General features: G+C 43.3%; 1 protein-coding gene across 6 annotated transcripts in view; it reads right to left on the bottom strand.

Moving 5' to 3' along the window:
- The window catches only part of DGKD (diacylglycerol kinase delta), a 107773-nt gene that overhangs the window by 63745 nt on the left and 19759 nt on the right, over positions 1–24269 (bottom strand). For all 6 annotated transcript variants that reach the window (XM_057551760.1, XM_057551765.1, XM_057551762.1 and 3 more), the window contains exons 2-3: positions 13397–13507; positions 11761–11841 (exon numbers count right to left, since the gene is read on the bottom strand). In XM_057551760.1, coding sequence (XP_057407743.1) covers positions 11761–11841; positions 13397–13507 — 192 coding nt within the window. The remainder of the gene's footprint in view (positions 1–11760; positions 11842–13396; positions 13508–24269) is intronic.

Raw genomic sequence — 24269 nt, 5'->3', positions numbered from 1 at the left:
GTGCCTATAATCGTATTGTCAATAATAGCAACCACTTTCATCACGCCTACATTACATTAATTCATTTAACCCTTCCAACAGCCCACAAGCAGGTACTATTATTATCCCTACTCCTCAGACGAGGAAACTGAGGCTCAGAGCCGTGTGTGATTTGCCCAAGGTCACTCAGCCGGTGAGAGGCCAAGCTGGGACTCACGCCCTGGCTTCCCAGTCCTTGCCTGTGCACCCTGCCTCTGTGCAAGGCCCTGTGCGGGCACCTTCAGAGATAAAGAAAGAACTATAACCCAGCCCTGCTGTCTAGGCTCTTAAACCTGAGTGAGGAAACACAGATCCTGAACATCAAAGACAGAGTCCCTGACTCCTCTGGGAAACCCGAAATTTGGAAATTCCACATAGCATGTAACTTCCCCCATAAACGAAGCAAAATGTAACTGGCCATGTCACAGCAAACACACAGGTGGAGCCCTCAGGCTCCTTGCTTCCTTCTCCACAGCGCTGGGCCTGGCTCTCCCCTGAGGGCAGCCTCCGTCCCTGCCCAACTCTGACCGTGTGGGGACCCAGAGCCCCACCCAGGGGGGCCGTGAGCTCCCACCAGCCCCAGGACTCAGAGGCGCTGCCTCGGCCAAACCAGCGAGCCGCGCGTGGTGCTGGTGTGGCCGCAGGTGCCCGGGGCGTCCCTGACTGAGGTGAGGGGCTTGGGGAAACACAGCATCCTCTCCGAGCGGCAGCGCAGGCTGGAAGTCTGTGACCCCGCACGCTCCAGGCTCCTCGCCCTCGCGGGGACACGGCTGGGGCTCGGCACTCAACCCGCTCCCCAGCCTGCATCAGGAGCACCTGTGTCCACCTCAGGTGACGCATCCCTTTATCCTACTCGCTGAGAAAATCTTCATTAAATTGAATTTGGCTCTGATTCTGCCTCCCTCAAAAGGGACAGAGCCTCTGACACCAGCCACCATGAAGTCAGTGTCTGGGGTGAAATTTCTAAAAATGGAAGCGGCCAGCAACACACCCTGGTAAAGGGAGAAAGTACAGAGCTGCCAGAGGCTCGCCCTGTGCAATGTGACCGTGATACCTTGTGCAGAGCTGCTTTCTAGGAAGCGTCTAGAAGCATCTCTCATTGATTGCTCAATACCCGTTTTTCTTCAGTACTGTGCCTGAATCACGCAGAACAAAGAGCGGCGCTGCTAACAAAGAGAGCAGTGTTTAACCAAACTGCCTGCAAGGCCCTGTTCCCCCCTCCACCTCCCTCACCTGCCACGGAAAAGGCCACCTGTCCAGCCTCCTCACACCCATTCTGGCCACCTCTTCCCTGCAGATCTATTCTCCAGCAGCAGCAGCCATAACAAAAACCCACAGGCTTTAAAAATCTTCCCAATACATATGACAAAAAGGTCCAAACTCCCCACAGCCTGGAAAGCACTTCACCTCTGCCCTCTGCCCATCTCGCCACCCTCACATGCTCCACTCCCTCTGACAGGAACCACTTCAACCCCAGACACCGACCCCTGGCATTGCTGGCCACGGCCCCTCTCAGCCTCAGGCCTCTGCACGTCTCTCCCGGCCACGTCCCAGCCACGGGAAGGCCTGCCCTGACAGCCGCCCGCCGCTGCAGCCAAGCTATTTCCTTCTTGGCCCGCTGCTCCTGACTGCTCAGTACCTGCCACTCACACAGGACCGTTCACAACATGAAGGGAGCTCTGTTACTGCTACTCAGCACCTGTCCACTGAAAGTGCTCTACTGAGTGAAATCAGTGAGAGGAACAGGGCCAAAATCATCCTGGAACTAGTGGTGATCAAGTCACTCTTCAACATATAATTATGAGCACCTACTGTGCGCTGGCACTTGGGTAAAACAGTGAACAAAACAGACAAAAATCCTTGCTCTCACGCAGCCCGTTACAGCATTTAACAAAGTAAACAAAACTGCAGGGACTCGGAGCAGCGACTCTCAAGGGAGGGATGGCGGGGGTGGGGGCAGTGTGAGAACAGAGCTATGCTGTGCCCCACTGCTTTCACTTGTTTTTGCTGCATTCTGAGACTTCAAGTAACTTTAAAGGAGTGTGATGACATGTCATCAAATATTTATCCAAATAGAACACAGGTTTAAAATGATGGAACACTGACTTGAAGAAATAAGTAAACGAAAGCACTAAACTCTAATGGCCCTACAATTCCTGGGCTGCTGTGCGAAGATTGTAAAAGAACAGCTATAGCTATAGGCTATAGCTAGCTCTATAGCTCTAGGCTGCTGTGGGAAGATTATAAAAGAAGCCAGCCTAGGACTTGAATACAACTAAAATCACTAAAGAAAGCTCAAAGATGACTAGATCAGGGAGGGGGGATGTCCAAAGTCAGTGAAGACATTTGGATACCCAAGAGGAAATGCACGTGCTCAAAGGACAATCTTTCCCTGAGGCAGGAAAATGACAATGTTAAACAGAAAGCATTTAAAAAATATTTTCTCTATCAAACGAGAATAAGCCAAGATAAAAACAAAGTAAATTAACTGGTAGAAGCAATACTTGAAGAGATAATAACCAAGACTTCCCCCAAACTGACAACAGAAGGGACATAGAGCTGCAGATTTCAGAAGTGCTAGGAACACTAAGCAAGATAAACACAAAGAACCATGCCTGGGAAAATCACAGTAAAACAGCACAATGCCAAAGGAAAAGAAAAATCTTAAAAGTAGTCAGACGGGGGTGGGGGTGGGGGGGCAAGGTATATTATCATCCAAGGAACAACAGTAGGACTGACAAGTTACTTTTAACAAAAATAATGGAAGCTACAATACAATGGAATGACATTTTTAGATTGCTGAAAGAAAATGACTGCCATGCTAGAACTGTATAACAAGCAAAAATAACCTTCAAAAAGATGAAATAAAACAAAAGTAGAAACCAACACTAAAGAAATTAAAGAGAATTTTTCACAGAAAGAATATTACCCCACATAGATCACAGAAATACAGAAAGAAATGAAGGGCAACAGAAAAGGCAAATATTCACTAGAAATCTAAATAACTGTTGACTGTATAATAATGTCCTATGAGGTTTCAAATATATGTAAAATTAAAGTAAATAACAAACCAGCACAAAGGCGAGAGGTGACTATAGAGAGGTTTCCTTTTTTTTTTTTAATTTATTTATTTTATTTATTTATTTTTGGCTGTGTTGGGTCTTCGTTGCTGCACGCGGGCTTTCTCTCGTTGCAGTGAGCGGGGGCTACTCTTCGTCGTGGGGCGCAGGCTTCTCATTGCGGTGGCTTCTCTTGTTGCAGAGCACGGACTCTAGGCACAAGGGCTTCAGTAGTTGTGGCACACGGGCTCAGTAGTTGTGGCTTGTGGACTCTAGAGTGCAGGCTCAGTAGTTGCGGCACGCAGGCTTAGTTGCTCCACAGCATGTGGGATCTTCCCAGACCAGGGATCAAACCCATGTCCCCTGCATTGGCAGGCGGATTCTTAACCACTGCGCCACCAGGGAAGTCCTGAGAGGTTCCCTTCTTAAGTACCAGAAATTAGTCGAAATTTCAATTATAATTTCAATAGCGATGAAGAGTATAGAGAGTTTAAATGCTCTAAGATCCCTGCATTGTCTGGGAAGCACTAATCTAAAGTAGAAGTTAATAAGTCAAGGATATATTTTGCAATCTATAAAATATCCACTAAAATAATGTATATGAAACAAGCTAAAAGAGAGGAGAAAATGAAATAATTCATCCATTTTAGACAGAAAGATGTGAAAAAATATAAAATGTGAGACAAAGAGAAAACAAGTAATAATGTATTGGATTTGTACCCAAATACAAGAGAATCTAAAACTAAGTATAGATTAAACATAATCTAGTTAAAGGCACCATCCAATTAAACAGTCCAGTAGACAATTTAAAAAACCACACAACTTTATGCTGCTTACAAGAGACACATCTTAAATATAAACAAAAAGGTTTAAAGTAAAAGGATGGAAAATTATATACCACTACTTACAATACAATTACTAACCAAAATAAAGCTACTGTAGCTACAGTAACATCAAAGTAAACTTTAAGGCAAAAAACATTAAGAGAAATAAAAGGTTATTTCATAATAAAAGGGTCAACCTAGTAAGAATATAAAATAATTATAAATCTGTTTGCATTTAATAATAAGCCTTCAAATATGTAAAGTAAAAATTAACAGAATGAAAACAAAAAACAGGTAAGTCCACAATCACAGTAGGAGACTTTAATAAATCTCACTCAATAACTAATAGGACAAAGAGAAAAACTAGTCAGAAGGTTATAAAAGATTTGAGAAAAATGATTAAACTTTTGTCCTAATCAACTTACAAGAACTAATGAATCCAAGTTCTGTTCAAATGCACATGAAACACTTAGGAAAAGTGACCATTTACTGGGTCATAAAGAAAGTCTCAACAACTTTAAAGGACTGAAATCATTCCGAGTATGTTCTCTGATCACAGTAGAGTTAAGACGAGAAAAATCAGACTTCCCTGGTGGCACAGTGGTTAAGATTCCGCCTGCCAATGCAGGGGACGCGGGTTTGAGCCCTGGTCCGGGAAGTTCCCACATGCCGCAGAACAACTAAGCCCGTGTGCCACAACTACTGAGCCTGTGCTCTAGAGCCCGTGAGCCACAACTACTGAGCCCGTGTGCCACAACTACTGAAGCCCACATGCCTAGAGCCCGTGCCCTACAACAAGAGAAGCCACCGCTATGAGAAGCCCACACACTGCAACAAAGAGTAGCCTCCGCTCGCCGCAACTAGAGAAAAGCCCACGTGCAGCAAAGACCCAGTGCAGCCAAAAAAAAAAAAAAAAGACTAGAAAAATCACCCAAATGCCAAGAAATTAGGAAACACACAGATCAGAAGCAGACACAAAAGAATATACACAGAAGAATATGAGCTCATTTACATCAAGTATCTAAAACAGTCAACACAAATCTATAGTATTAGAAGTTAGGGTGGTGGTTACATGTGGCCGGGGGTGGGGGAGGGGGAACAACTGGGCGATACCGCGAGGGGAGCTTCCCAGGGCCTAGACGTGTTCCACAGCTTGATCTGGGTGACGGTTACACATCAAGCTCTGTACATCCATCTGTGCACGTTTCAGTTTGGAAGTCATATTTCGATTTTTAAAATTATTTAGAATATACAAACTTTCAGTAAAGCAGAAATGCTGCTTTGACAAACTCCTTTGAAGAGTCATGGTAGTTAAAATATACCTTCAGAACAAATCTGTAAATTTTTTGATAAGGCTGAAAATAATTTTTAAATTATCCCATGAAAAGAAATATAAGGGGAAAATGAGAAGTATTTTAACCTGACAATTTTGGCCTATTATTAGTGTATGAAATCTAGTTTTTAAAAAAAACAAAACAAAAAAAAGGACCACTAAAACAAGCATAGCCAATGGGGGCAAACTTATGCAGATAAATAGAATAAGAGAGAGGAGTAATTTTGAACCCCCAAAATACAGAGCTGACTATGCAAAAGCACATGAAAAATCAATTCATAGAGAAATTAATACAAATGGCCAACAGACTGTGAGAAACGTATGACCTCACTTTGATCATCAAAGAAATAAAACAAATTACCATTTTTATCAAAGTGGCAAAGATGTTCTAAAATTTTAACACATGGTATTTGTGAAAGGATAGAAAAAAACCACTTCATGAAGTCCTACTCATACACGTTCTAAAGGCAATTTGGCAATAATATACCAAAAGTCTTTTAGTTTTCATAGATTAATATAAACATGTTTAATTATCGAAAACCTGTTTCATGTTATTTCAGAGGCTGGGACACGAAGCTGGCAAATCCTTTTCCTCTTCATGCTGCTGTTACGCTCTTTGGCCTTGTAAGGGGTGACCCCACTTGAAGGTAAGAATGCAGAGGACTCTGTCTGCTCTACTCCCCGTCTTCTGAAATTTCCCACGGCCAGAGCTCCTCCTCATCTCAAGGCACATCTGTGTCTTTAGCTGCATCCCACTTTCACTTTGTTCTTAAAGAACAGAAGACAAGCAGACCCCTCTCCAGTTACGTAAGCCTCCTTCGTACCATTTCTTCCATCAAACCTGTATAAAAAGCTCTCCTCTCCCCCAAATATTTCCTTCCATCTCCCTTGGAAGTCTCTTGTCCCTTGGATCCTTATTTCTTTATGATACAGTTCTTTGGCCATTTTAGGGAGAAATTAAAATGGAGTCTTTTCTAACGTGGAGCAAATTTACTCATTCTTTTCCAGTTACAAAAGGTTCCCATCTGTTGGGTGATTCATGATAACAGCAACTTTCACTGCCTTGTTGTTTGTATCAGGCATGCAATTTTAATAGAAATTGTGGAATTTGGAAATTACTACCGGAATAGCTGGAAAACCAAATGAGATATCCCAGGAAATGTAGTAGCTTCTGGGCAAATGCATTCATTCATTCTGCACTCACTTCCCTGAACACATGGGTCAGGCACTGGCAAAGTCCAAGGCCAGGCCCTGCCTCCTAGGACCTGCATGCAGATTCCTGCAGTTTGCTGTATGGGAAGCAACAGGTTCAGAGTTCAGACAGTAAATACTGCAGGGCGTTAGAAATGGGAGAGTCCAGAACCTACCGACCCTCTGTGGAAGCATGCCTCGGGGAAGTGGGCACCGGTCAACTGGCTCCAAACACTCCCCATGTATCCCCAAATTCCAGATGCCATCACGGATTGCTCAGAAATGGTCTCCTTATTTTGGAATATTTCTGGGGAACCTCATTATTACTCTTTCTCTTGTCCTTTCAGCACATCCTCAGATGAAAAAGCAGTTTTTACAGCACTAACAAAATCTAAAATAAATGTGAAAGAATCAGTGCCTCTGCCCCAAGGGCTGGGAAACCATCCATGACCGCCCCACAGGAACTGGCTCGACATCTGGAAGTCAACTATTTGGCACACATTTTCCCATAGAGACAGTATATAAATCAGGGTTCATTCTCAAATCAGACTGACAAAGCTCCATAATAACTCATGTAGTACCAAAGCATAGTGGCATACTATTTTTTATGGAGATATAATTCTCATACAATTCATCCTTTTACAGTATACAATTCAGTGGTTTTTAGCATATTCACAAAGTTGTGCAACCATCACCACTATCTAATGTTAGAACATTCTGCCACAAACCCCCAACTAAAATCCGGTACCCATTAGCACTCCTCCTTCCCACAGCCTCTGGCAACCACTAATCTACTGTCTCTACAGATTTGACTATTGTGCATTTCATATAAATGCGATCATAAAATATGTGGTCTTTTGTGCCTGGCTTTCATTCAGCATGTTTTCAAGGCCCATCCAAGTTGTAACACGTATCAGTACCTCATTTATTTTTCAAAAGCCTTTTAAAAGTTCACACTTTCTACCTCAAAAGGGATTCCACTTCTAAGAACTTAGGCTATGGAAATAATCAGAAATATGCAAAAGTATCTGTGTACAAGTGTACAGCACAGTGTTATTTTATACGAAACAATGGAATATAGGGACTGGTTAAACATATACATTTATATGATGGAATACTATGCCACCCGAATAAACAAGATTTTGAAGGATATTATAAGAAAAAAAGCTCATTGTTAAGTGAAGAAAGAATGTTAAAAACTATACTTTATAAAACACATTTGGTGGGAACGACATAAATCAATATAAATTATTAGGTATCTTTGGGTAGTAGGAATGTGGATGGTTTTAAATTTCCTATTTTATTTATACACTTTAAAATTTTCTTCAATAACTTTATCAGAAATGTAATTTATCTTTACTAACATTTTTCTACTGCGAGAAAAAACAACTTTTGGAATGTTGGAATGTGAACAGAAATGCACTCAGTTAAATTCTGAGTCCCTAATGTCTTTTAATTATTTATATATATGAAGATTAAAATGAGCCAATCAATAAATTGTTTTAAAAAGTTATGAAAAGCAGACAGAAGACAATAAATATAAATGCAGAAAATGAATTAGGTAATAGAAAAATGGAATTGTTCAATAATCTAAGAACTGGATCTCTTAAAAAACAAAAATGATAGAGTTTAAGAAATATGACAAGACAGTCTCCCAAGGCAATAGAAATAAAAGCAAAAATAAACAAATGGGACATAATCAAACTTATAAACTTTTTCAGAGCAAAGGAAACCATAAGCAAAATGAGACGACAACCTACTGACTGGAAGAAAATATTTGCAAATGATACAACTGACAAGGGCTTAATTTCCAAAATATACAAACAGCTCATACAACTCAATAACAAAAAAACAAGCAACCCAATTGAAAAATGGGCAGAAGACCTAAACAGACATTTCTCCAAAGAAGACATACAGGTGGCCAATAGGCACATGAAAAGATGCTCAACATCACCAATTACTAGAGAAATGCAAATCAAAACCACAATGAGGTACCACCACACACCGCTCAGAATGGCCATCATTAAAAAGTCTACAAATAACAAATGTTGGAGAGGGTGTGAAGAAAAGGGAACCCTCCTACACTGTTGGTGGGAATATAAATTGGTGCAGCCACTATGGAAAACAGTATGGAGGTTCCTCAAAAAACTAAAAATAGAGTTGCCATATAATCCATCAATCCCGGTAAAACTATAATTTGAAAGATACATGCACCCCTGTGTTCATAGCAGCATTATTTACAATAGCCAAGACATGGAAACAACCTAAATGTCCATCAACAGGTGAATGGATAAAGACGATGTGATATGTATACACAATGGAATATTACCCAGCCATAAAAAAGAATGAAATAATGCCATTTGCGGCAACATGGATGGACCGAGAGATTATCATACTAAGTCAGAAAGTCAGAAATAGAAAGACAAATACAAGATGACATCACTTATGTGTGGAATCTAAAACACGACACAAACGAACATATCTATGAAACAGAAACAGACTCACAGATATAGAATAGACTTGTGGTTGCCAAGGGGGAGAGTAGGTAGGGGAGGGATGGAGGTTAGGGTTGGGAGTTCGGGATTAGCAGATGCAAACTATTATATGTAGAATAAATAAACAACAAGGCCCTATTGTATAGGAACAGGGAAGTATATTCAATATCCTGTGATAAACCACAATGTAAAAGAATATGAAAAAAGAATATATATATGTATAACAATCACTTTGTTGTACAGAAGAAATTAACACAACATTGTAAATCAACTATACTTCAATAAAATTTTTAAAAAGAGAGAAATACGACAAGAAAAACAAAAGGTAAACAAGTAAAATTAGATATGTGAAAGGGGATCTAACCAGAGGCATTTATGTTTAAAGTGCAGGACTTCCCCGGTGGTCCAGGGGTTAAGACTGCGTGCTCCCAATGCAGGGGGCGTGGGTTCGATCCCTGGTCGGGGAACTAGGATCCCGCATGCCACATGGCATGGCCAAAAATAAATAAATAAAAATAAAGTACAAGCAATAAATGTTACTAAATTTGAAGGTGTGGAAAAAATGGGAAAGTAAATACAAAAATGGACTCAAGAAGTAAAAAAGTAAAAAAAAGAAGTAAAAAAGTTCCTGTGATCAAAAAGCAAAAACAAACCTTTTAGGGACTTCCCTGATGGTCCAGTGGTTAAGAATCCGCCTTCCAATACAGGGGACGTGGGTTCGATCCCTGGTCAGGGAAGTAAGATCCCACATGCTGCGGGGCAACTAAGCCCACGTGCCACATCTAGAGAGGATGCCTGCGTGCCGCAAGGAAGAGCCCATGCTCCGCAACAAAAGATCCCACGTGCCACAACTAAGACCAGACGCAGCCAAAAATAAATAAATAAATAAATATTTTTAAAAAATTAAAATAAACCTTTTAGGTTTATTCAGAGCCTTATTACCTCCCTGAAAAGTAAATTCTCTCAAACTTTCAAGAAATAATCAATTCTAAAGCTATAAAAATGTTCCAGAGCACAAAAAATCATGGACAGTTACTAAATGAATTTTATGGGGCTAGTTTAACTCCGAAATCAAAACACAATAAAGGCTATCTCCTACCCAAAGAAAAGCACACACATGCTTTCAGAAAATTCTAAATCCAAAATTAGGGTATAACATTCAACATTACCAGGAACAATTTATTATTATGAAATGTACAAATACCTAAAACCAAATTGATCATCTAAATTAATGTTCAAAACACTCCAGTGAAATTCAACACCTAGTCCTATTAAACAGTCTAAAAGCCATAAATCAAAGAATAATCCACTTCCATAGTTGTCTCCCCAGCCAGTAAGTAAACAGTAAAACTAATGCAGAAAAAGTAAAAATAGTCCAAATAAAACGAGGAATAAAATAAAAGAAGCCGTCAGGCAAGTCTGACTAATTCGATAAGCCACAAAGTAAAACCAAGAGCAGTTAATTACACCAAAACAAAATAAGTAGAAGTTTAAATGAAGGAAGGAAAATCCCATTTGGAGCAGCAACATAATCAATCCATAAATAAACAAGTTAAAAAAAACCTGAAAGTAGCTAAAACTAATACTAACCCAAAATGTTAGATCCTAAACATGAAGAAAATTACCCACTTTGACTGAGTTATAAAAGAACTGAAAAAAGGTAGGGAACATACTGTATTTCTAGATAAGATCACTTAATAACACAGAGAAAAATATTTTAAAATATTCCATTCCTGCTATTAGAGTCATACCTTACACATGAGGTTCTAAAGTCAGCCCCCGAAGCCAAAACTGTAAAGTCATACAAGAAATGCTGTACAGCTATTAAAAAATGTGATGAACATTTAGATCAATCAACGTGGGGAAATGTCCACCATAAACTGTCAAGAGAAAAAAATAAAACCAAACGTGTAAAACGAAAGGATCACTACGATCTCATGTTATACGTGGGTAAAGACAGAGATATTTAGACATAAAGATAATCACTCTAAAGTGAGCAGCTGGCTACCTCTGGGTATGGAGGTCACACGATTTTATGCATTTAGAACTTTTGCAGAAAGTACAACATAATTTCTATAAATGTGGTGGGGGGAGGAGTTTTAAAAAGAAAAGAAATACACCAAAATATCAACATTCTATGTTTTGAGGTGGCTGAATGATGGCTATTTTTTTAAAATATAAATTTATTTATTTATTTATTTATTTATTTATTTTATTTATTTTTGGTGGCATCGCGTCTTCGTTGCTGCGCGCGGGCTTTCTCTAGTTGCAGCAAGCAGGCTTCTCACTGCGGTGGCTTCTCTTGTTGGGGAGCACGGGCTCTAAGCACGCGGGTCTCAGCAGTTGTGGCTTGCGGGCTCTAGAGCGCAGGCTCAGTAGTTGTGGCGCACGGGCTTAGCTACTCCACGGCATGTGGGATCCTCCCGGACCAGGCATCAAACCCATGTCCCCTACATTGGCAGGCGGATTCCCAACCGCTGCACCACCAGGAAAGTCCCCGGATGGCTGTTTTTTAATTGCTTCAACATTTTCTGTATTTTCCAAATTTTCTATAACAATCATGAAAAACCTCTGTGCAAAACTGTTAAAGAAATGTAAACTACAACATGTTTTAAAAATTCATTTGGTCCCTCTTGTTCTTTTGTGCTTAATGTGCGAAATTCTCAGTTATTCTCCAACCATAGTATTATTTTGAACCTTAAATTCAAAATTTACCAGGAATTGTTCCAATCAGAGAGCAAAGGATGAAAAGTCTGAACTGCTCACACACATTTGTTCAAATTAAACAAGAAAACCAAATGTGGTGAAGAATCAAGAAAGGTGTGCGTCCAGAGACTTACCGTAAAGCTGTTGTTGACGTTTTTGGTGCTGGATTCAGCCACGCTGGCGTCTGTCAGGTCCACCTCATCAAATATGATCGACTGGAAAGACACAGGGACTGCAGTCAGTGGGGGCTAAGGTGCCCTTGGCCCAGGGCTGCCCACCACTCTCCCTCAACCCCAGGCAAGCACTTGAGAACTAAATGAACGCTGAGTGAGTTCACCCTACCTGCTTCTGACAAAGCACCGAGCTCACAGGTATAGCTCAAGACTTTTTTTTTAGTCCAGGGAGTTCCCCAGTGATTGCATTAATGGAACCAAAAATACATCCTCACACGAGTCCACCTGAGAGTGCAGGTTCCCGACTGAAGGTCCTCTGTCCTTCTGACTTTAGTTTCTCCACCTCGCACATTTGGGGGGAGAGGTCCTGGCTAAAATAAACAATTCTAGGGGAAGAGAGACTGACCCAAATAGAAGGGACCCAGCCATGAAAGAAGACAAGGGAGCAGAGCAGAGAGAATCTAGTCCTGGAGAGAGAGACAGTCAGGCTCCAGAAGAAGGGCTGGGAACCAGGCCTGAGACGCCCCCCTCCCCATTTTCCTCTCCTCTCTCTCCCAAATCCCCCCGTTCACAGCCTTCACCTCCTGTTTACCTTTCCGTCCCCTCTAGGAGGACTCCATCAGGAACCCCTGGAGGAAACGCTAATAACTTAGAAAAGAGACTCAGTCTTTTAAGTAACTCCCCCACCCCTCGAACTAAAATAACTATAAGGGTTTGTCTTTTTTTAATGAAGGATGTGGTCAGAACGCTATCTAAACAAGTTACTCTGTTCAATTTCAAATTTTAATGCACTAACTCACTAGGGATACATCTCAAAATGTAAATTATTCAGATTCCAGATTTTTTTTAATACCGAAATATTAGTATTGACTGCAATACTGATACAAAAAGACTGGTATTCAGAACACCAAAAACTAGGTTTGCAGACACGCTAGTGTTTGAAGTGTGTGACACCACAGTCGTCTAAACTGGGCAGTGACTCAAGGGCTCTCAGTGGCTCCTCCTCTGTCACTGGCATCTGCCTGGTGATTCTAGCTTTAAATCTTACACAGATGGCACATGGGAAGAAGGATCATGGCTAGAAAGCCAGAGACAATTTCTGTTCACACACCAAAAAGCCCAACACACTTTAAAAATACTTTTAGTTAGATTCACAGGTACATACGCTCAACTCCAAACTCATCAAGTTGTACACATTAAGTATCTGTACAGCTTTTTGTAAGCCAATTATACCTTAATAAAGTGTTTTTAAGAAAAAGATATTTAGTCCGTAATAAGAGATTTTTAAGCCAGTTACCCCCAATTTTTCTGAAAGAAAGATATCTAATGGTAATGTGGTTATTTCTGTGACCTTTTCTCCTTTCCCCATTGGTTACACATGACATTAAAGAAAATGAATAAAAAAAATCAATGTTCATATGAAATAAAACATGCTTGAGACAAATAAAACCCAGCACCCTAGAGTATTACAAAACTCGCTCAAAATAACAGATCTAGAATCGAAGGTTTTTCCCAAGATGAGGACGCAGAACCTAGTCTCTCCCTGCAGCTCCTCAGATAGTTTTTCTCTCGTTAAGTTTCCTCCACTGCATCTCACCTTGGCAGTTTTTGCATAGTACAGTGTTCGCCCTCGAAGTTTAAAGTATCTCCTTTTTGATCGCTGGAATGAGTTGTTCTGTTTGGTCAGCATCCCCTCTTTGATGACGGTCTGAAAGCACAGAAGAGGACTCATGAGCGTGTGTTTTCGCGGCGCCGTGCGCCTGTCCACTGACTCCGGCACGTCTGCGTCTCTCATGGGCCGATGGCCTAACAGAACTATTTCACGCTCTCCCCAAACCCTGACCTATGGACCGGCTGAGCAGGCAGCCGGGGAGGGTGACACAATCCTCCAGAGGGCGACGGCGTGCCAGAGTGGCGGGGGAGGGGCATGGGGGGGTGTCAGAGGCCCAAGGTGTGCCCTGCATATGCCCCGGCGGGGGGGGGTGTCAGCAGAAGTGGGGCGCAGGACCACCGTTAGTGGCCCCGGGCCAGTGCTCTCTCCAACTTCAGCATTTGGTATTTTTCAGCTATTCTTGGCCCCGTCTCCGTGTTCTCTGGCCTCCTGCCATTTCTCAGGATCCTGTTGCCAAAACTGTCGATGTAGGTTGCTATGGGGTTCAGTGCAGTTCCAGGCCTGCCCCCTTGGGCCCTCACCCCTGTTCACAGGCTGGGCATGTGCGTCTACCCACACTGTAACACAGAGAAGAGCCACTGCCAAAGTCACTAAAACTCCTCCACCCCCAAAATCTGACCAACCCACCACCAAGCAGGAGTTCAAAGAGAATCACGAGGTGAAGAGCAGTCCACTCAGCTCGGCTCAATTAAAGCCAAGAATGGGGCACGGCTTCTCCTGAAGCTGCTTCCCGGGCACGTACCAAACAGGAGGAGGGAGCCCTACACACCACTTACGAGTTAAAAGTTCAAGGACCTACCTGATCATTAGATGTTTTGAACTACTCAGAGCCACTAACACAGTCAAAACTAATAAACAAGGTGCCCTGAAACAAGTGCCTAGCTTCCAGCATCTGCACACACCTAAACAAATGTCCATTCTACACGGAGGCCCACCATGCGATGGAGGTAGAATGTATAAAAATTCTGTTCAAGGACAAGAACATGGGTCCAGAGAAGCTTTTGTTTAATTATCTAATCCCCTAGAGCTCTGCACTTTAGGTAACTTTTTAAGTTGCTGTACAAAGCACTTGGGCGTCTGTGGCCACTTAAGACGACACACGATGAAACCCAACACAGAAACCCTACGTCACCCCAATGTGTCAGAGGCAAGAGCAGATGTCTGTGCTGCCTGGTCCGTCCATCATCCCGCTCCTAATGGGGAGGGAGTGGAACCCGCGCTGCACTGATACCCCCCGTAGAAGAATGCTGAAGACAACCCCCTACACACCACCAGCACCTGGCTGTGCACCAGGACCCCACGTGAGAGCCCCGCGCTCCGGGTGTCCTGGGAGGCCGGCAGCACTGCTCCTCCCCTTATCCCCACCACACAATGTCCTCTTGCAGCTTCCTGGGCACAGTGGGCTGCACACGCCAGCTTGCGACCCCATGCTGGGTCTGATGGAATTTGCGCTGTCAGGGCTGGCCCAGCAGCACAAAGAGTAACCATTTCCAATTCCCTAGAGAATCAACTCGGGGGGGGGGGGGGGGCGGCGCGGGGACTACTGAGGAACCGCCCTACTCATTCTGTGGCGTGCACCTTCACCTTTACTTCTGAGCAGGCCACCAACTGTTCTTCCAGGTAATTAAGGAGAGAGGAACACATCACCCAAGATCAAGGTAAGAGACATGTGCCGATCCAAGGCAGAGAGAGTCCCAACCTCTGGTCCCAGGAGCTCCAGATATAAACCAGTCTGCAATACGGAAGGACTGCTAGGTTGTTTCCTAAGATTCTTTTCAGACCCAAGTGCACATGGTGATGCTATTTCAATGTGCTCTTCAAAGACAGGACAGTGACTGTGCCCAGTGGTGCAGACACAAGACGCCTGCTCTACTCTCCAGGAGAGCCTTTCCTCTGGACCCCACAGGACCCGCTCACAGACCAAGTCACCTCTCCTCGCCCCCAAACATCTTCCTTACCTCTGCAGAGGAAGTAATCGCTTCCATCTCTTTCCGAAATGCAAATTAAAGAAAAAAAAAGGCAACAAAACCAACAAGCCCACACCCAGAAAAGTTATAAGAAGTTATCTTTAAAGGATAAATGCTAGAGTATTTTTCTTGCATCTCCCGCTACACATGTCACACATAAAAGAAAAGCAGAATTAAACCAAAATCCACTCCAACACATACACACACACACACACACACACACACACACACACACACACACAAATCTTTCAGAGAGCGGATGAGAGCTGTGATCTTGGGCTACCCAAGGAGAGCTGTTGTTCTATTTATAGAACAAGAATGCTCAGAAAAAGACTCTGGTGGGTTTCAGCGGAAAAGGCTGGGGAAAAGATAAAGACCAGTATTTCTTTGAAGCTTTCTCAGAAACTGCATTTCTTCTCCTATTCACGGCTCATGGAAGACTATAGATATGCTGCAGAATATTTTTAACACTCAGTCAAAAGCAATGAACTAAAAGTGGTCAAGAAAAGAACACCCCTGACTAATCTGCTGTGCTTTGCATTTGGCAGCCTGTAAGCAGCACCCACAGGAAACTGCTCAGCTGGCAGGGCTCCTCCTCACGCCCATCGGAGCAGAGAACCAGAAGTCCAAACCCAGACCCAAGAGGGGCTGGTCGCTTATGCTGGTCAGCCAGGCTCTTAGAATCATTTTGTCAAGTTCTTTGCACAAACGACAGGGCCAACTCTGTCCTTCAAGCCATCCGGGGCACCTTCATTACCATCAGGGACAAAGGACAGATTTGTAACACACATAGGCACTGAGAATCAGAGCGGCAAGTAAGTGGGAAGTGGAGCATTTGGCCCACCTCCAAACGGAGAGGATGCAAATCCCAAGCTGGGCTGTGGGATGGAAGCCGGCAGGGTATTCAGCCTGAGCCAAAGCCGCCTACTGACTGACAGAGACACGCCCAACCCACAGGTGAGGCGGCGCAGGCACCTGCCACAGGCGAAGCTCGAGTCCTAGGCATCCTGCTCAGGAGCAAAGAACGGAGTAAGGCAGCTCCGGAAATGCCCTTCAAAAGCCCGCAAACCAGTGGGCAGAGAAGGCGAGGTCAGGCCTGCCTTGCTGGGGCCCTGTTCACCCAGCCACGGGGGAGGATGACCCCTCTCTGCAGAGGCAGTGGGAGCTCCTGCTCTCACCCCCCCTTCGTGCCCTCCCCAGACACGCAGCAGCAGTGGCTCAGAGGGCTCCAGGGACAGCTCAGACCAGAGGAAGACGGAGGACACAGGACGCCAGGGAGGGAGCAAGTCCCCCACAAGGGAAGGCTTCCCAGAGCAGGTCTTAAGAAGGTGAGCAGGGGTCTGAGCAGGCCAGGCAGAGAGGTCCACAGCCTCCTACGGGCTGCAGGCAGAGCCCAGGAGGGCTGGGAAGGTGGGCGAAGGGCCCAGATCACTGACAGCCAGACCTCCCAGTCACAGGGGCCCCAAATCAGGGGGCGGTATCTCAGGACGTACATTTTATTTAAGAAAGATGATTTTGGCCACAATGTGGAGGAGAGGGAGTGGGGGTGAAACCAGGAGGTAGGCAGAACACTCCAGAAACTCTTACAAAGACGGCAGCCGACGAGGAGCACCTGGGAGGATGAGGCACGGCCACGGGCGTGAGAGCGTTTAAAAGAAGACAAACCATAGACGGGGGAAGGGGATGACCCCGAGGGGTCTCCTGGGGGAGGATGTGGCCTTCGTTTTAGACGTGCTGACTCTGAGGACGCCAGAGACGCCAGGGGGAGCTGAGTGGAGGGCCAGCAGCAGATAATGCAGTTGGGGCACAAGATAAAATTTAAGGGGGAGACACCTCAATGAAGTCCCTTACGGGGAAGGAGTGGAATGAGAAGAGGCTCAAGGAACTGGGAACCCCAGGACACGAACATCAGGTGCAGAGAGGAGGTGGGAGTCCAAAACGGAAGACAAGAAGGAAGTGGCACAAAACCAGGGGAGCAGATGAGAAAGCACCGAGAAGGCATCGTGGATGACATCTGCTAAGGGCTGAGGTCGAGTGCACGGGCGAGGTCATCACTGGGGCCCAGGAGGAGCCAGAGGAGAGGTCCGTGAGGAGTCACTGAGGACCCGCCACCGGAGCAGACTCTCGACCTGACCCAGGGCAAAGCCAGATCAAAGTGCAATGAATGTGACCCGGATGGGAGGAAGCAAAGATGGTAGGTTGTTTTTTTAATTTGCATGTTTCTTAACTTTTTATGAACTTGGAATTGTACTGTACATGAACTTCCTATTGCTTCTGTCCTAATGTGTTGTCAACAGCCTGCCGTATTAGTAAATATATTTTTGTCTGCTACAGAGTATTTCACTGTAGTGATGTGTGTATATCATTCAACACACTCCCACTGCTGGAACATTTAGAACGCTTCCTGCTCAATATTATCAACAATGCTTCAAAGATTATTGCCATAATGGAATATCTCCACATGTCCTGAGCTATTCCTTAGAGCAAAGTACTAGAAGTAGAACTTGGGGATCCAAGCCCAGAAACAGATGCTCACAGGTTTGAAAGCGTGATGTGTGACAGCAGGCTGGGGAGAGAGGGACTTGTCAGTGGAGCTGAGACATCAGGTCATCTAAGGGGTAAGGTGTGATTGGTCCCGTACCTCACACACCACACAGAAATCACTTCCGGGTGGCCAACAGATTCAGTGCAAAAGGAGAAACTTTAAAAGCTTCAGTAGACAATATAGGATAATTTCTTTATGACCTTAGGACTGGAAAAAATCTCTTAAATAGGATTTTTAAAATAGTAAACATAAACTATAAGATTGCTAAAACCAACTTTATTCCCAATGAGAAACTCTGGCCATCAGACACCTTATAAAGAAACGGAAGAGAGGGGCTTCCCTGGTGGCGCAGTGGTTAAGAATCCGCCTGCCAATGCAGGGGACATGGGTTCGAGCCCTGGTCCGGGAAGATCCCACATGCCACGGAGCAGCTAAGCCCGTGCACCACAACTACTGAGCCTGCGCTCTAGAGCCCGCGTGCTGCAACTACTGAAGCCCACGCACCTAGAGCCCGTGCTCCGCAACAATAGAAGCCACCGCGATGTGAAGCCAGCGCACCACAACGAAGAGTGGCCCCCGCTCACCAGAACTAGAGAAAGCCCACGTGCAGCAACAAAGACCCAACGCAGCAAAAATAAATTTTAAAAAAAAGTGTTACTTTAAATTTGCACATCACTTGAAATTTTCATGAGCATTTTTATATCTATTTGCCTTCTTAAGAGAACAAACACTTATGGTCTATGAGACAGACACTAATATTCTGAGTGACAAATAAGAAGACTGGTCACTGAGGGACTGAGTAATTTGTCCAAGGTTAAACAGCTAACAACAGACCACAAAAGAAATATCAGGCCTCCTTACTCTTATCTCAAACCTCCTTCTAGGGCTTAGGAATACCGTAATAAATAAACAGGAAACAACCAGAAAATAATTTGTTCACAAAACACAGGCATGTACAGCATACCCAAGACCAATAGATTATTTTAAACGCTTACTAAGTGAGTGCCCACCGCATCTACCACATACATACAAGCCACTTTCACCTTTTAATCCTCACGCCGACTTTGGAGGCATGTAGTAATATTCCCATTTTATAGACTAGGAAACTGGGAGTCAGAAGAATTAAGTAACTCACTCAAGGCCACATGGCTAGGAAATGGAAGATCTGAAATTCAAACCTAGAACCTAGTCAGGCCAAAAATATCTGTTGGCAAGTCTATGACCCTCCGTCATGAGGCTGTGTCCCTCGCCAGATCTAGAGAGGCCCAAGGGCTATGGCTGTCTTATTGATCTTATTCATCTTAATTACCCAGTGCCCAGCACTGAGAATTCTGAGGAAACTTTTTGCAAAATATCATAAAGGGCGAGTATCCCTAATCTATAAAAAGGTTCTTAAAAATTGAGAACAAACTAACAACCTAATAGAAAAAATGGGCAAAAAATATGAACAGCCATTTCACAAAAAAATTAAAATAGTACATTTCACAAAAAATAAATTTAAATGGCCCTTAAATACATGAAAAGATGCTCGACCTAGCTCATAATAAGAGAAAACCAAATTGAAACTAAACTAAAATACTATTCTCACTATCAGATTGACAAAAAAAAAAAAAGGCAACACACTCTGGGCGAGACTGTGAGGAAACAGGCTGGTCCGACTGCAGGATGAGGTAAACCTTGAGGACAAGAATCTGGCAAAACCCAGCAAATCAGACGTGCATCTACCCTCTGATCCAGCAAGCCCACTCCAAGGAACCTATCCCACAGACACTCTAGCAAAAATATAAAATGAGGTTTGTGCAAGGATATTTGTTACAAAATATTATAGCAAAAGACTGAAAATAATCCAAGTGGTTGAATGAACTATGGTACATTCAGGAAACAGAATACTACACCATTGTAAAAGGAATGAGGAAGATCTTTATACAGCTATGGAATGATCTCCAGATTATATTAAGTGAAAAAAGAAAGGTTCAGAACATGTACGGAGTATGCTACCTTTTGCGTAAAAAGGATATTTGTGGGTGTGTGTATAGACAGAAATAAAATTAAAAGCAAATATGTGCATATATTATTTTTAAATTTTCAAACAGAAACAATGAAAGAATAAACCAAAATAATAAAATAATAAAAATGGTTACCTACGGGGAAAGAGAAGGACAGACAGACCAGACAGGGGAGGAAGGCACGTCATCTTAAAGAGGACTCGCACAGGAGCGCAGCCCCTGCAGGGCAGCAGCACCTAGGGGACAGAACACCGGCCCACGCCCACGGCTTTCCAAGGCCGGCCCCACTTCATCCGCACAACCACCTCCTAAGGGGGGCACTGCCAACATTCCCACTTCACAGCGACAGGCAAGGAGGAGACGGCGTCGGTACCCGTGCCGTGCCCGCTCTGTGCCAGGAACTTAGTTCTCATCAGTATTTCAACCAGTCTTCACCACCCTGTGAAGAGTTACTACCCTCTTTCACTTATGAAGAAACTGAGGTCCAGAGAGGACCTATGTCTGCAGAGAAGGGTCAGAGGCGGGGCTTCAAACCCAGGTGTGTCTGATTCCAACTCTCTCCACACTTCCCTATCGAGTGAAAGGAACCCACTCTTCCAGGGTGAGCACAGGGACAGACGTGCCTGTCTCAAGGCACAGCCATCTCCCCTACCCACAAGGTTGGCCTCCGAACACACACGGAGGCTCAGTTAAGGCACCAAAGACTCACCCGGCCTCTGTGAGCCTAGACAGTAAAATCCATCTCCCCACGGACCTGTGGAATGAAACGCACTCTTTGTTCCAACAAATATTTACTGAACACTTAGTGCAAGCACTGCTAGGAATATGATGATGAAAAAGACAGGACCCTTGACCCTTAAGGAAACTGCATGCTGGTAGAGGGATACTTTTACAAAGTAAAAGGGACCCTGAGAATGTGCTTTTTAAATACTCAGAAAAAAGCAGGGCTCAGGGTTGGGGATAGATGACACAAGAAAGGCGCAAGGCTGACAACCGTTTGGACTGGTGATTAATTAAACTCCTCTCCCTACTTTTGTGTATGTTTGGAAATTTCCATTACAGGGGTACAGACAGGGTGCTCTGGAAACTCAGATGTGAACAAAACACAACAGAGGCTTGAACGCAAGGCCTGAAGCTGCTACCGCTTAGGCTAAAGGCAGCCACTGCCTTACCTCAGTTTCCTGATCGTTCAATCCCCCCCAGAAGGTGCTATACAGAGTGGAAAATGCCTGAGAAAACAGCTTAGACCCTGCAAAGGGCTACACAAATGTAAAACAGTACCCTAACCATCATTACTCAAATTCCTCTTCCCTGGGCACATGCTCAACCCGCTGTCCCCTCGCTCATTTTCAGACATTAGGTGGAAATAAAGTCCAGCGTTAAACAGCCCAACTCGAGGCTGACGGGCTTACTGGAGGTTACTTTTTCTTTACTTGAGAACACTCAAGAGTCCAGCCACTGCTAACACCGGCCACTAACATCCTGAGATAATATCCTTCCAGTGTGTTTTCAGTATATAAATAAAACAGAAAAGTGGGGTTATATAATGTACAGATTATTTAATAACCTGCTTTTCCAAACGATACATTGTGACCAGATCTGCTTTTATTTTATGTTTTGTTTCTCTACAGCCTACTTCTACTTCATTTATTTAGATGCTTAAGGATGCTGACATAATTATGAACAAATCTAAGAAACTGAGTGCTTCATATATCAAACAGTCTCAACCAAGCTAAACTGTACCTTATTTACACCAAGACCTTGAACTCTCTGCTTACATAAGCTTAGATTTATTTTCAACACAGGAATTAAAAGTTTAAACAAATGGGAACATAATTAAAATGTTCCACATAATATACACATTTATTAGGACACTATGAAATTGAAATCCTATGTTTTCACAAATCTGGCTCCTTAAATTTAATCTGTTTGACCCAACAGTTCAAACTGTTCAGCTGTGTTTTAGGACATTCCAGAGAAGCAACTGAGGGCAGACTCGTCTCCATCTTCTACTAACACACAGCATCCGTGGCAAGACAGACGCTCTTACTCTAAGGAATCTTCAATTGAAGGGTAACACGTTATGCTTTTTTGTTTTCTTTAGTATAAGATAATAACGCTCATTTTAGAAAATACAGAAAAGAAATAAAAATAATCCCAACCGCACCACCAGCACGATCCCTGACATCAGTTTGGAAACTCTCACCTCCTTGGCACACAGCTGAATGTCTATACACACTGCCTCTCTGATTTCCCAACATCACAAAGTACTGTCCAAAGTACTGCTTTCCTTCATCACCTGAATGGCTGATGAGGCCAAGGGCAGCTCCTTGCTCTGCCACTTCCCGGCTGTGTGGCCTCGTGCTGCTGGGTGCCTCAGCACCCCCATGGCAACATTCATGCAGTTGTGAAGTTCGTAAGATCACCCACGCACGGTACTCAGTGTAGGACCAGCACGAAACAGGTGGCAGCTAATGTCATTAACTCACTGAGTTGCTAAACTGAAGTGTTTCCGGGTTTGCAACTTTTTATATTTAATCGTGCAATAAACATGTTGCCCATGATGCTTTTTCATATTTAAGATTAGTTCTTCAAGGTAGGGTCCCACCAGTGGAATTACTGGGGCAAGAATTTGCAGTTTCTTGGAGTTTTTTCACTGTGTCCCCAAATCGCTTCCCCAAGTGGTTATACCCATATGTGCTGCCAGAGGGCAAAGCAGCTACAAGGCTTCTATAAACAGCAAAATCCCAGCTCATACACAATACTGGTTAAATACAAAAAGACACACAGAACATATTACTAGTAGATTGTAAAAAAACACTTAAGCGATTAGACTCACACCTCAGTCTTGACAAACCTGGGTCCTCTTAAAGTACATGAAAACTTTGAGCCACCGCAGAGAGAAAGGAGATAAAGAACAATTTCCCAGACTTCCTTTTCACTCAGCTTCTGAGTACTAGTCCATCTTTATCAAAGAGTTCAAATACAAAAACTCTCAAATGGGATTGGATTTTAGGAGGTATTTATTTCACATCTTCCCAAACCATAGAAAGAACTGAATTCACTCTCAAACGTGAAATGGAGAAGAGTTCTATGGCAGTAAAAATTCTGAAATGCAGATATTTCCTTTTAAACCCTTTAAGTGTGTAAATGTATTATCATCCATAACAATAATTCTACTAAGAACCACTTTACTGAGACCAATCCAAAATGGCTGGGACTTCCCTGGTGGTCCAGTGGGTAAGACTCTGCACTCCCAATGCAGGGGGCCTGGGTTCGATCCCTAGTTGGGGAACCAGATTCCACATGCGTGCCGCAACTAAGAGTCTGCATGCCTCAACTAAAAGATCCCGCATGCCACACGAAGATCCGGCACAGCCAAAATAAATAAATAAACAATAAATTTTTTTTTAAAATGGTCAAGACTACCAACCAATACTAAAAAGTTCATTAGCTAGTTTCATGTATTAGAAGGTACAGAGCTTCAGAAGCAGAATCCAGTTGAAAAAAAGAGGCCCTCTTCAACCAACGGTGCTGGGACAATTGGATACTCACATGCAAAAGAATGAAGGTGGACCCCTACCTCACAGCATATGGAAAAATTAACTCAAAATGGATCAAAGAGTAAACATAAGAGCTAAAACTATAAAATTTCTAGAAGAAAACTTAGGTGTACGTATTCTTGACCTTGGATTTGGCAATGGTTTCTTAAATATGATATCAAAAGCACCAGCAAAATAAGAAAAAATAAACTAGACTTCATCAAAATTAAACTTTTATGCATAAAAGGACACCATCAAGAGTGAAAAGACAAAATCCTCAACAAAATATTAGCAACTGAATTCAACAAAACATAAAAAGGATCCTACATCATGATCAAGCTGGATTCATCCCAGGTTCACAAGGATGGTTCAACATACACATATCAATCAATGCGATACACCACATCAACAAAGGAAAAGACAAAAACCACATGATCATCTCAACAGATGCAGAAAAAGCATGTGATAAAATTCAATATCCATTCATGATAAAAAAAAATTCTCACCAAAGTGGGCATAGAGGGAACATATCTCAACATAATAAAAGCCATTTACAACAAACCCACAGCCAACATAGCACTCAATGGTGAAAAGCTGAGTCTTCCCACCACTTCTACTGAACATAGTATTGGAAGTCCTAGCCACAGCAATCAGATAAGAAAAAGAAATAAAAGGTATCGAATTGGAAGGGAAGAGGTAAAATTGTCATCATTTGCAGATGACATGATACTACATATA

Source organism: Balaenoptera acutorostrata, chromosome 8 (genome assembly GCF_949987535.1).
Source record: "Balaenoptera acutorostrata chromosome 8, mBalAcu1.1, whole genome shotgun sequence".
Classification (NCBI taxonomy): Eukaryota; Metazoa; Chordata; class Mammalia; order Artiodactyla; family Balaenopteridae; genus Balaenoptera; species Balaenoptera acutorostrata.
This window is presented reverse-complemented; position numbering and strand designations above follow the sequence as displayed.